This window comes from Zonotrichia albicollis, chromosome 22 (assembly GCF_047830755.1).
Source record: "Zonotrichia albicollis isolate bZonAlb1 chromosome 22, bZonAlb1.hap1, whole genome shotgun sequence".
Taxonomy (NCBI): domain Eukaryota; kingdom Metazoa; phylum Chordata; class Aves; order Passeriformes; family Passerellidae; genus Zonotrichia; species Zonotrichia albicollis.
The window spans coordinates 10,505,205-10,517,518 of NC_133840.1; the positions used below are offsets into that span (position 1 = coordinate 10,505,205).

General features: G+C 50.6%; 1 protein-coding gene across 6 annotated transcripts in view; it reads right to left on the reverse strand.

The window, feature by feature from the left end:
- CALN1 (calneuron 1) overlaps positions 1 to 12,314 on the reverse strand; it is a 168,516-nt gene that overhangs the window by 10,338 nt on the left and 145,864 nt on the right. For all 6 annotated transcript variants that reach the window (XM_074557253.1, XM_074557254.1, XM_074557256.1 and 3 more), the window contains one exon: positions 4,897 to 5,050. In XM_074557253.1, coding sequence (XP_074413354.1) covers positions 4,897 to 5,050 — 154 coding nt within the window. The remainder of the gene's footprint in view (positions 1 to 4,896; positions 5,051 to 12,314) is intronic.

The window sequence follows — 12,314 nt, forward strand, 5'->3', positions numbered from 1 at the left end:
CAGAAATGCTCCTGAACTGAACAACTTCTCCAGGGTTCTGTTATACAACAGAGCCTGAAGGCAGCAGCATGCAGGGAAGTCCCATTTACTGCTCTGTGCCCACTAAAGGGACAGCGAACATCCAAATTACCTACAAAAAACCCCGGGGGAAAGAGGAATGTCTGCCCAGCCATTCCTCTCGCTGTTGGTTGGGAATGACTCCAGGAAGGAGATGGATATCAGCACTGCCCTGCTCCCTGGTAATCCACAGGGAGGCAGAGGAGCTGGAACTCCTGATGCCCTGATTCCTGGAATTCTTCCCTACAACATGAAGTTCCATTTAACCAGCCCTGCTTACTTCGGAGGGCATGCCCTCAGTTCTCTCCTTTCTCCAAATCCATCATCTCTGAGCACAGAATCTGCTTTTTCTACTGGTTCCCACAGCTGGCATTGTCCCAGAGCTGGATGCCAACATTTGGGTGCCACTGGGAGCTTTTGCCACCCACAGGACACACCAGGGGTTGGATGTGGAGCTGATTCATTTGGCATGGCCAGAGCCTGAGGCTCCTCTGGAGAAATCCTCAACCCTTTTAGGGGGAAGAGCAACCCACAGTTTTCCAACATTCATCAGAGCTCACGAGGCAAAGGCAAATCAAGGCTGGGTCATTCTTCATTTTCTCAACAGTCCCAGGACAGGCTGGGGAGGAGAACTCCTCCACTGGCACAGACCACAGCTCCCAGTTGAAAGAAATATTTGAATAGCTGGAATTGAACCCCTCAGGAGCTGGGGCTAATGGGGCCAGGCTGGGGAGGAGAATTCCCCTCCTGGTACAGAGCACCACCCCAGAACTCCTCAGGAGCTGGGGCTAATGGGACCAGGCTGTTTCCAGGTCACCCTGCCCACGGTGGGTCTGGGATGTGCTCCCAGCACTGGGAGCCTTCTCTCCTGCAGGAGAACAGCTCCTCACAAGGACAACAGCAGTGTATTTATAGAGCCCTGTCCCAGCCCTGCCACAGGTGAGTGATGGTGCCTTGCTCAGGCTGCCTGGAGTTATTTTTGGTTTAACAAGTCAGTTTGTCATCCCCAAGCTGAGCTGAGCAGGACAGGGGGCAGGGAGGCCCTGCTGCTGCATCCCATGGATGTGAGGGTCATGGCTGAGGGTGGCACCCCCCTGGCAGTCCTGTGCCACTGACACTGCTGTGCCACCAGCTCTGTGCCCTGAGTGCTGGATCAAGGGAACTGCCAGGAAAAGGCTGCTGGGCTGTAAATCTTTGGAAGCTGCAAATTGTCCTTTGCCTGTGTCCCAGGAAATCACACAGCCTTCGTTGTCCTGCCCTGAGTGCTGATAAAAACAGAGATAAAGCTGAGGACAGAACTGTGCCTCTGCCTTGGGCATGTCCTTCCCCTGCAAATGACTGCAGTGTTCAGAGGGAGCTGAGGAAATCCTGGCCTTGGCCCTGACTGTAATACAAATATTGTATTTGGGGTAAGCTGTGTGCTGAGAGGTGCAGGGTCTGCCATCCACAGTGATACTGAACAAGATTTCATGGGCATAAAGACCTTATCATCACATTATTCCATAATTGTATGACAGAAATTTCATGGCTTTGTACTGATGGTGATATTAGCTGTGCAACACTCTTCAGCACTGAGCCAGCTCACTCAGGTGTGAAGAAGGGGAAGGTCCAGGTGTGGAAAATGGGGATGTCCAGATGTGGACCTGGGGTCTGTGATCACTGTCCCAGGTGTTGAATGGGGAATGTACAGGTGTGGAGAAAGGGAATGTCCAGCGGTGGGAAATGGGGATGTCCAGGTGTGGAAAACAGGGATATCCAGGTGTGGAAAACAGGGATATCCAGGTATGGAAAACAGAAGCGTCCAGGTGTGGAAAATGGGGATGTCCAGGAGTGGAGAAGAGGAATGTCCAGGTGTGGAGAAGTGGGATGTCTCTGCCCACAGGAGGAGAAGGGTTTGGGGCTGGTCTGGGATCCAAGAACACCCAAAGGTGACACTGAGTGGGGATCCCCCTTTCACCAAGCTGCTCCTGGAAGTCTCTGCTGTGTGTCCTCCCTTAGGAGATCTCCAAATCTCAGTGGGAACCACAGGGGCTCATCTTGGCTTCATTCCTCCCAGAATTAAAGGCTCTTCATGGGGTGGATGGTACATTAAATATAGATGGGAGTTGAAAGAAATATTTGAATTGCTGGAATTGAACTAAGAAAGGGAGTTCTTTTAGGGCAATTCATCTCATCCCAAGGTGGCACCTAAATTAAACTCAAGGAATTCCACCCAAAATGCATCTCCTTCAGGGCACTAATTGGAAGTGAGTGACCCCAGGGATACAGCCCAGGACAGCTGACAGCTGTCCCTTAGTGCCACAATCCATGCCATGTAATTCCTGTAGGGAATGCTGGTGTTGGAGAGCTGGGAGCTCTGAGGGTCATTCCTGGCAGCCTGGAGAGCTGCAGGGACACAACCTGTCCTCCCCTGGCAGAAATGCTCCTGTCAGAGCTGTCAGACCAGAGCTGTCCCCTTCCACTGGGACCTGGAGCAAAACTTTGCCCCATTGTTGATGGTTCAGCTGATCTTTATTTCCTGCTGGATTTGTGTGTGTTCCCAACATCTAAAAAAGGGTCTGTTTTGCTTCTAGGTTCTGCCTGGCACCAGCAATGCCAAAACATCCCACGAGAAAAGCTGTTCCTGCTGCACTTTTGGAAACTGGAGCTTCCAAAATGAGATGCTGAGCATTAGGAACACAGTTTTTTTCTGGGATGGTTCAGCCAAGCTCCCAAAACTCTGCAGCAGTGACAGCTGGCTCCTGTCCCCAGGGATCAGCAGGTCAGTGGGCACCAACAGCTCCAGGCAAGGAAGAAACATCTCTTCCTCTGCACTCTTCTCAGGAGGAACACAAAAATTGTTGCTTGGCCTGATTCACAGAGTGCTGCTGCTGCTGCCTCCCTCCTGCAGGGTTTTTTAAATCCAGCTCTGCTCCTCCAGCTTCTCTGCCCTGTTTAGCAGAGGTGAGGGTGAGAATGGAGCTGCTGCATCCCATTCATCAGCCAGGCCAAGGACTGGGCTGTATTTTCATCCTCTGCTCTTTGTCACTGCCTGGTGCCCTTTCTGAGCTGCTTGACCCCACAGAATGTCCCAATTCCCCCAAAATGGTCTAAAGTGGGATTGCTGGGTGGGACACACAGTGGTTCTACCATGGCACAAACTCTGAGCTTCTCTGTTCCATTTCCCTGGGCTCTTCTGCTCTTGAGATGATTTCATGGAATCACAGATCAGTTTGTGTTGGAAGGCAACTTAAAAACCATCCCATTCCTTGGGTAGGGACTCCTTCCACTGTCCCAGGCTGCTCCAAGCCTGTCCAGCCTGGCCTTGGACACTGCCACAGGCTGAGCAACCAGGATCTCTTTGGTTGCTCTCAGCAGCAACACTTCAGAGCAGTGTGAGTTCCTCTGGCCAAGGAAATGAAAATGCTTCTGCTGAGGTGGCTTAAAATGGGGAATGTCCTTGCCAGTGTCAGCCCTGTCCAAGTGCAAGATTTGCTGTAGATCCCAGTTCTGATCCCAACTCCTGAAGCAGCCAGGAGCCCCAAGCCAGACCAGCCCCAAACCCTTCTGATCCCCTGAGGCTCTGCTGAGGGAAAGAAATGTTTCCTTTCTTTGGGTGCCTCCAAGCACTGCTCAGCCCTTGGCTTTGCAGAGCTCCTCCCGTGCTCAGAGGAGCTGTCCTGGCTGGGGCATGTCCTGGCAGCTCAGAGCTAAAGGTCCCCAGGGCAGCAGGGCACAGATGCACGCCCTCTGCTCAGTGCTGGTGATACAGTGCAGGAGAAGACTCGTCCCAGCTGCTCCCTGGGAGTTTTTTTGGGATCTCAACAGAAAACTGAAGAAGCCCAACACAGCTTGGTAGGGCCTGCCAGTGCCAAGAAAGTCATTCCATGGTGGCATGAAGGAAATGAAGGTGCTTCTGTAGGGAAATTCAGCCGTGCTTAGGCACTGACCTCAGCACATCCCTCTGCCTGTGTCCCAGCAGAGAGAGGGGGAACCCTCAGTGCTTCATCCCTGTGCCTGGAAAAGGATCAGCTTTGCTGAGGGACAGAGGAAGTCTGAGGGCAACTCTTGAGCTCTCTGGGTGTCCAAAATAACTCCCTGCCACCCGCAGGCACCCCTGTCCCAGATCAGAGGGAGTTTTAGAGTGTTCCAGATTGCAAGGCAAGATGTTTTCCATTTCCATCTGTATGGCAGATTATCTTTGCCAAGTGGGCAGTTTGCCTTATCTCTCTCTGAGTGATCACAATCACACCTCCCTCGGGAGGGGACATTACTGATAACAGCTATTGAATGTCCCTGCATGGCTGATAAGAACTACAGCATCCCATTGGGAGATGTGAGCCCAGAGGGAGGAGCCAAGCATTCCTACCCAGATATAATCCAGAGGTTCTGGAACACCAGCACGGCTTCTCCACTGGATTTCCCAGAGGAACAGCAGCTGCCTCTTCTTCCACTGGATCTTTAGAGGAAGAATCCATCCTTCTCTACAGGATCCCTGCTCCAGCAGAACCACCCCTGACACTGCAGGAGGGCTGCAGCCACAATTCCAATGGGACTGCCGCCAACACCCTGACCCACAGGGTGTCAGGTTGGGTTCTGACTGTCAGTGTTGTTCTAGTGCACTGCATTGTTCATTTTATCCTTTTATTTTTTTTTTCCTTTCCCTATTTAAGAACTGTTATTTCCTGCTCCCATATTTTTGCCTGAGAGCCCCTTAATTTAAAATTTATAGCAATTGGGAGGGGTGGGGAGGGTTTGCATTCTCCATTTCAGGGGAGGCTCCTGCCTTCCTTAGCAGACTCCTGTCTTTCCAAACCAAGACATAAAGACACACGAAAATTGAGCAGGACTCTCTCTCACCTTCAAACTCCGTCTGGCAGTTGCCAGAGTTCTCGTTCAAGCTCTCCTCCTCGTTGATGATGATGTTCTCGATGTCCTTCATGGTGAGGTGGTCGCGGAAGGCGTGGTACAGGATGTGCTTCAGCTCCTCCAGCGTTATCCTCTGCATGTCAAACTGTGGGAGACAGCCCAGTTAACCCAGGGATGGGCTCCCAGGAGAGCAGGCCTAGAGCAAGGCCACAATCCCCAGCTTGTGTTTATCAGCCTCATTTCAGCACCTCAGGTGGGTTTGTGCTCTTTGGGGCTGGTTTCACTCCAACAGTCGATGCTGTAAAAGGGTCTTGGCACTGGTGGAGCAGCAGAGAGACCGAGCCCAGGGATGGAGAGGCAGCAATCCAGTCCATCCCAACAAAGAGAAAACTCTCAGGGATCCCCCTGGTAGCTCTCACTCCTCCCATGAGCCACAATTCTGTGCCCCCTTTTTTATGTTCCTAACTCCCCAGTGGTGCCTGGACAGAGGAACAAGCAGAGGACACTTCCCCCAGAGCTGATTTCGGCTGTGGATCCATTAGGAAGTGCTGTTCTTACACTAGCCAAGTGTTAAACCCCCAATTCCTGCTGAATGTGAACATTTTGCCCCAGCAGGACATTGGACGCCTGCAGTTTGTGGTATTAATGAATCCCCTAAGGGTGCAGCAGAGAGGAGACACACCCTGGCTGCTGTGCAGTGCCTGGGGAGCAGAGGAGTCTCTCTGGGTGTAGGAAAGAAGGATGGAAATGTTCCAGGCCATGGTGAGTTTTCCTGAGTGCTGCAGAAGCTCTTCAAAGAGAGGCCTTGCAGCCCCAGCAGGGCTCATGCACAGCAACCAGGGCCCTTCAGGGCTTCTCCACCCCATTGAGCCACCTCAGGAGACCCAGAAAGGCCAAACCTGCTGGGAAGGATCAAGCTTTGACAAGAAAGTCTCACAGGTATGTGTGCGTGGCAGAAAGATTTTTAAATATAGAGTCTGATGAAGGAATAGAGATGGAAGCAAGGTTTGATATAGAAGAAAAGAATTGCTGAGCCAGCCTTACTGGATAACCAAGGAGGCAAAGGGAGTGTTAGTTAGAAGGGGTTTTTATGGCTTAGAGCAAAGGATAAACCCACCCCAAACAAGATGTTTTTACCAAGCAGAAAGAGAGCACAGGCAAACAAGGCAGCAAATGCTGCAAGTAGAAAAAAGGTCTCAGAATTTTCTACTGCAAGAAAACTGAGAAACAACTTCTAGCTTAAACTGTAATGTACTGACTGTTAGTGATTGGAGAATAGTAATATGAATATGGTAATTACAGTAGTTATGATAGGCTATAGATAAAAGTTAAGGTATAGATTGGTTCTACTGTATGAAGATGTTCAGCAAAGAAAAGTCTATAATGCATTGTAACCAAAACCAAAGGGTCTCCAGACCTGGCTGCAGCTGGAGCTGACAGCTGTGGGCACAGCTCTGTCACCAACGACCCTGGACTGCTGTGACACCTTGGATGAAATAAACTGCATTTTGTATACAATAAACTGCATTCTGTATACAATAAACTGCATTTTGAAGAGCTGCTTGGAGTCTCACATCTCTCATTCAAGCTCTTACACAAACCCCTCTGGTTCAATGCCCCAGTGGAGGGAGGGCAATGCCAGCTCCCAGCTCCCTCTGCCCTGGGAGAGTGGGGATGCAGCAGGAAATTCCCATTCCTTCCCTAGCCTGGGGAGAGCAGGACAAAGCAGGCAGGACAGGACACAGGGAATGGCTCCCAGTGCCAGAGGGCAGGGCTGGATGGGATATTGGGAATTGGGAATTGTTCCCTGTGAGGGTGGGCAGGCCCTGGCACAGGGTGCCCAGAGCAGCTGGGGCTGCTCCTGGATCCCTGGCAGTGCCCAAGGCCAGGCTGGACAGGGCTGGGAGGAGCCTGGGACAGTGGGAGGTGTCCCTGCCATGGCAGGGGTAGCACTGGGTGGGATTTGAGGTCCCTCCCTCCATGAGCCTTTCTGTGATCCTGATTCCCTGAAGGCAGAAAAGCCAAATCCCCAAACTACAGCAAAGCCCAGGTTTGAGCTGACCTCGAGAATTGTCCCTGAGGCAGAACTGGAAGAGAATTCCAGCAGAGGCTGAACACCAGCCCTGAGGAGGTGGAACGGAATAGGGTCAGCACAGGTTGAGGGGTTGCTCCTGCAGGCAGGGAGTGACAATGGGGATAGAATGATGGCGTTGCCATTGCTGGGGCTCAGTTCCAGGCTGGAGTTTCCCAGGATGAAGACCCCAAGGAAAGCAGGAAGGGATGTTGAGTGGGAATCCTTGGATGCACCCCCATGCAATCAGCACTGCAGGAATCCTGGGCAGCTTCATTGCCCCCTGCAAACCTCCAGCAACACCCCCAGCACTGCTGCAAGGCAACCAGAGGAATGATCCCAAATTTCCACACCTTCAGTTGCCAGGAGAAACGCTTTTTGTCATGGAACAGGATGTGAAGAGCACAGCTGCTCCCTTTTCAACATTAAAGACAGCAGAGCAGGGCTGGTGAGATTTGTTCATGCACAACAAAGCAGGATGGAAATTGGTGATTAAATCCCAGGGGGATTTGCAGCCCAGCTTTGAACTGGGCACCAAGGAGCCACTGGTGACAATGGGGTGCTCACTATTTTTAGCTGAATCCCTGAGGAACGAGACAGCAGAAAAACTAAACCCATCAGCCCTGCTGCTCACAGAAATGCTTTCATCTGGACAGAGGCAGAACTTTGTCTCTGGTCCCTGCTGTCCCCTCCCCTGCACATTCCCTGCAGCAGGGTTGGGATGGTGCAGGAAATGAGTGAAGGGAGTTGGGGAAATTGGTGTTTCTGTGGGTGCTGGATAAAACCAGAGGGATGTGTGCAATTCTGCCTGCACACACAGGGATAGATGGGAATATTGCAGGGCTCAGATTAGGTACAGTGCACTCATTATCCTTCATTAACCCCTTGGAGGATGAATGATTTTGCACCTGTGAAATGAGCAGGGGTCAGGGAAGAAAACCTCAGGCAGAGCAGCTCAGGAATGATGAGAATCCCAGGATGGGTGGGTTTGGAGGGACCTTAAAGCCCATCCAGTGCCACCTCTGCTATGGCAGGGACACCTCCCACTGTCCCAGGATGCTCCAATGTCGCAGACATCTTTCCATGAAAAATCTATTCCTTAGGATTTTTCCTCCCGAGAAGCTGGGAGGCCTCAGGAACAAAATGTAAACAATGATTATCTGCTGCTGTGGAATGCAACAGGTGCATCTGGGATTGATCTCATGTGGTTGTTTCTAATTAATGGCCAATCACAGCCCAGCTGGCTTGGACACAGCATCCAAGCCACAAACCTTTGTTATCTTTCCTTTCTATTCTATTCTTAGCCAGCCTTCTGATGAAACCTTTTCTTCTATTCTTTTAGTATAGTTTTAATGTAATATATGTCATAAAATAATAAATCAAGCCTTCTGAAACATGGAGTCAGATCTTCATCTCTTCCCTCATCCTCGGACCCCTGTGAACACCATCACACTCCAACCCTGTCCAGCCTGGCCTTGGGCACTGCCAGGGATCCAGGGGCAGCCCCAGCTGCTCTGGGCACCCTGTGCCAGGGCCTGCCCACCCTCACAGGGAACAATTCCTCATTCCCAATATCCCATCCATCCCTGCCCTCTGGCACTGGGAGCCATTCCCTGGGTCCTGCCCCTGCAGTTCTTGGTGCAGGGTCCCTCTCTGCCTTCCCTGTGTCACTCCAGACCCTGGCAGGTGCTGGGAGCTCTCCAACCACCCAGGCTGCACAACCCCAGCTCCCTCAGCCTCTCAGTCTCTGCTGCTCTCCCTCTCTCCCATCACTGCCACTGAAAATTCTCTGCAGATTCTCTGTCCTCCTGCCTCTGCTCCAGGCTGGAGCACAAACACAACCGTGGGGATCAGCTCATCCTCCAATTGTGCCAGCAGTAATGACTTGAGGGGTTTGGGGTCTTCCTGTTCCAGTTAAAGTCTGTGTGGAGGGAAGGAATTGTTCTCTTGACAAATGCTCAGCTGCTGCTGCATCTCAAATGTTATGCTAATAGAGAGAGAAATTATCTTTTTAACTTGTTTTGTTGTCATTTGTATCCTTTAGGAGGTGAAACAACCTCAGATGGGATTCAGAATCACCCTGGTTGGCTCACAGGAGCTGGGCTTGATTTTTGGGGGTCCCAACTCAGAACACTCTGTCAATCTGTCCATTTATGCAGTGATTTTTGGTCTCTGCTTTGCCCTGTGTCACCCTGGCAGAGTGTCCAGGGTGGCTCCAGCTCGGGGCAGGCAGGGACAGGCTCTGCTGGGGCTCCCAAGTCATTCCAATTATCCCTGCTCTCCAAGCCAGCAATTTCCCTGATTCACTTTTCAATTACTTTGGGTTTTATTGTGGTAATGACAGGAACCAGGGAGCAACTCTTAACTTTTATTGACTCCGTGGGGAGGAAAATGGGGACTGTGGCAAGCTGGAAACTTTCTATACGATTTGTAATTAGGGGAAATCAATGGAGCTGCTTGTGAGCCTCAGAATAATTCACTGTGAGCAGTAAAACAAACTGAGCTGAGGCTGCTCCAGGTGCTGCTGTGAATGGAAAGCACCAGGACCTGGGCACTCAGCTCCTGAGGAACCCTGAGGCTGGAGGATGCTGTCCCATGAGATATCTGGGACGGAAACTGGATCTGGCCCAATCCATCCTGTAGCTTCCTTCGGTCTTGACTTAAAATTCCTGAAGGAAATGAACCCCTACCTCAGTTCCTTGAGCCTCCCCAGTTGAAATTTCCCAAATTTGTGTCTGCCTTGCCTGCAGAGCCCCGTTGGCAGGGAGTTCTCTTTCTGTCCTCTGCTCTGTGTAGCAATGGCCCAAAGGGAAGGGCTTGTTCCTTGAAGGGGTTAAATGCTGGAGCAGCACTCCTGAGCATTTTATATCAGCTCAGCCTTAAAACAGAAGAGTGGCATCAGAACTCAGTACATCCCTCTGGGTGTCCAGAGTTGCTGAGGACCCTGTTGGGGGACTCAGAGACCCTGGCACACAGTCCAGAACACGTGGGGATTTGATTTTGACCCCTGGAGCACTTAGGCCCAGGTTTTCCACATAAACCACCTGGAAAGGTCAGCTGGAGCTGGGAAGGGCTCCAGGTGGAGCAGGATTTTGCATAATATTCTGAAAATTAAATCTGCAACCCCAAAAGCTTCAAAGGATCAGAGAATCATTTGGGCTGGATGTTGGATTAAGCTTTTTTCTGACCCAGAGATGGGGCAATGAGAGGTGTTTTAAAAACTTTTATTCCATTTTCAGTCTCATGTGAAGGGTGAGACAATACAGATGTTATAATTCACACCCTCACAATCAGAAGCCAATTAGTTCCTAATTGCAATACACTTTAAGGGTTTCTTGGCTATCAGCTTTTGTCACACCATGCTGTAGATGCCTTAAAGCCAATAATCTAAAATTACCGCTTGTGGGTCCCACAAAGCTGGCGGAGCTGCCATCCCCATCCCACACTCCCGAAGCTGCTGGGAGCGGGAAGGGCATCCTGACATTTCCATGGAAAAATTCCCTGTCCCCTGTCGCGACAGGCTCCGCCCCTCCTGGAGCTCCGGCAGCAGGACTGGGACACGCGGCGACAAATGGCCCTTGTGGGTGAAATATGGCCCTGGTGACAAATGGCCCTTGTGACAAATGCCCGTGGTGACTGTGAAATACAAAGCTGTGTTTCCTGTCAGGTACATACAGGAAACGTGTGTATTTGTTATTGTGATATATGTGGAAATCGACCATGGGACAGTTATAAAGACGAATTCTAATAATAACTGAGGAAGTAAAGCATGGAAGAAGGCCTTTGAACCTCTCCTTTGTTTGCAATTAACCTTTATAAGTCTTAAGTGATTTAGGAGCATTTGAATGAAAGCTTTAAGGATGTTGCTTTTTGACAGGAACCTTCTGCTTGTAAGCCTTAAAGAGTTTTGCAATAATAACCTTTTGAAGTATAATTTTAGAATATTGCCTGTACTAATGATCTTTTGAAACTATAGCTTTAGAATATATAAAAAGGAAACATGCAGCTTGAGAAAGGAAGATGGACATCAACTCAAGGGCTAATAGTTTCGACCAAGGGAAGGTGGACATCACTGTCATGAGATTTATAGTCCTTGCAATCAAAAGGTGGACCCACATCTGGAAACTGGACTTCACCAGATGAAATACTCCTTCCTTCTTTTGGAAACGAGACCACCACAACCTGGGATACTCCTTTTGGGATACACCCTGAGAAAAACTAAATCACAAAAGTGTATAGAATTATAATGTAAAAATTGAGAATAGAAACTGCTTATGAGGAAAAATTGGGAATAGAAACTTCTGAAAAAGCTGATGAGTACCCCTATAAATACCTGTAAGCCCCTACTATGGGTGTGCAGTTGGAGGGAAAACTTCCCCACTGTACCCAGCGCTGTATTGCTCATACTTTACCATATTAATTAATAAATTGATTGCTGCTTGAATATTGGCCTAATCAAGCTTCTTATTTATAACAGTGACTAATGCTCGTGGTGACAAATGGCCCTTGTGACAAACGCCCAGCAGGACTCAGGGCACCCCTGTGCCATTGCAGCCGGGTTTTAGGGCACAGCACCCTGACCCCAGACACCCAGCCCGAGTTTCCACTGTGAAATGAGGAGGAATTCCAGCCCCACCTGGGCCTGGGAACCTCCCATGTGAGTCCCTGCACACACCCCACAGCCCTCATGGGATCACCAGGGATCATCCCTGGGGAACGTGGAATCCTCTGGTGTCTGTGGGTCACAGCCTGCTCCAGGCTGGGTTCCAAACACCCCAAACACTCCAAACACTCCCTTTGCTCCCAGGGATGGGGGATTTTGTGGTTGTCCTGTGCAAGGCCAGGAGCTGAACTCGATGGTCCCTGGAGGTCCCTTCCCTCTGGATATTCCACAATGCCCAGGGTGGATCTGGAGCATCCCTTGGAGCTGCTACTCTGTGACTCCAGGGACAGGGGCTGCTGTGGCCCTCTTGTGTCTGTCAGGAGCCCCAGGGACACCTTTGGCTCTGGAGGTGGGAAATGCTGCTGGGCTGGGCTGCCAGGAAATGCTTTTCCATCCAAAACCAAACTCAGAGCTGTAATTCCCTCCTGGGGATGGAATTCCCTCTGCTGAGGCTGGTCCCAGCCTTCCCTAGGCCCAGACTAATTTTGGGCCAGGATTTGAGCAGGGCAGTGTGTGTTTGACTGTGCCTCCCCTTCCCAGCTGGGATCTAAAATGGCTCTTAACTGGGCTGAGAGGAATGGGCCCCCTGAGAGGCACCACCTCCCCTGCACACAGCAGGAATGTTAATGCTGGCCACATTCAATTAACTTGAAATAGTTTAGTAAGCCACAGAGA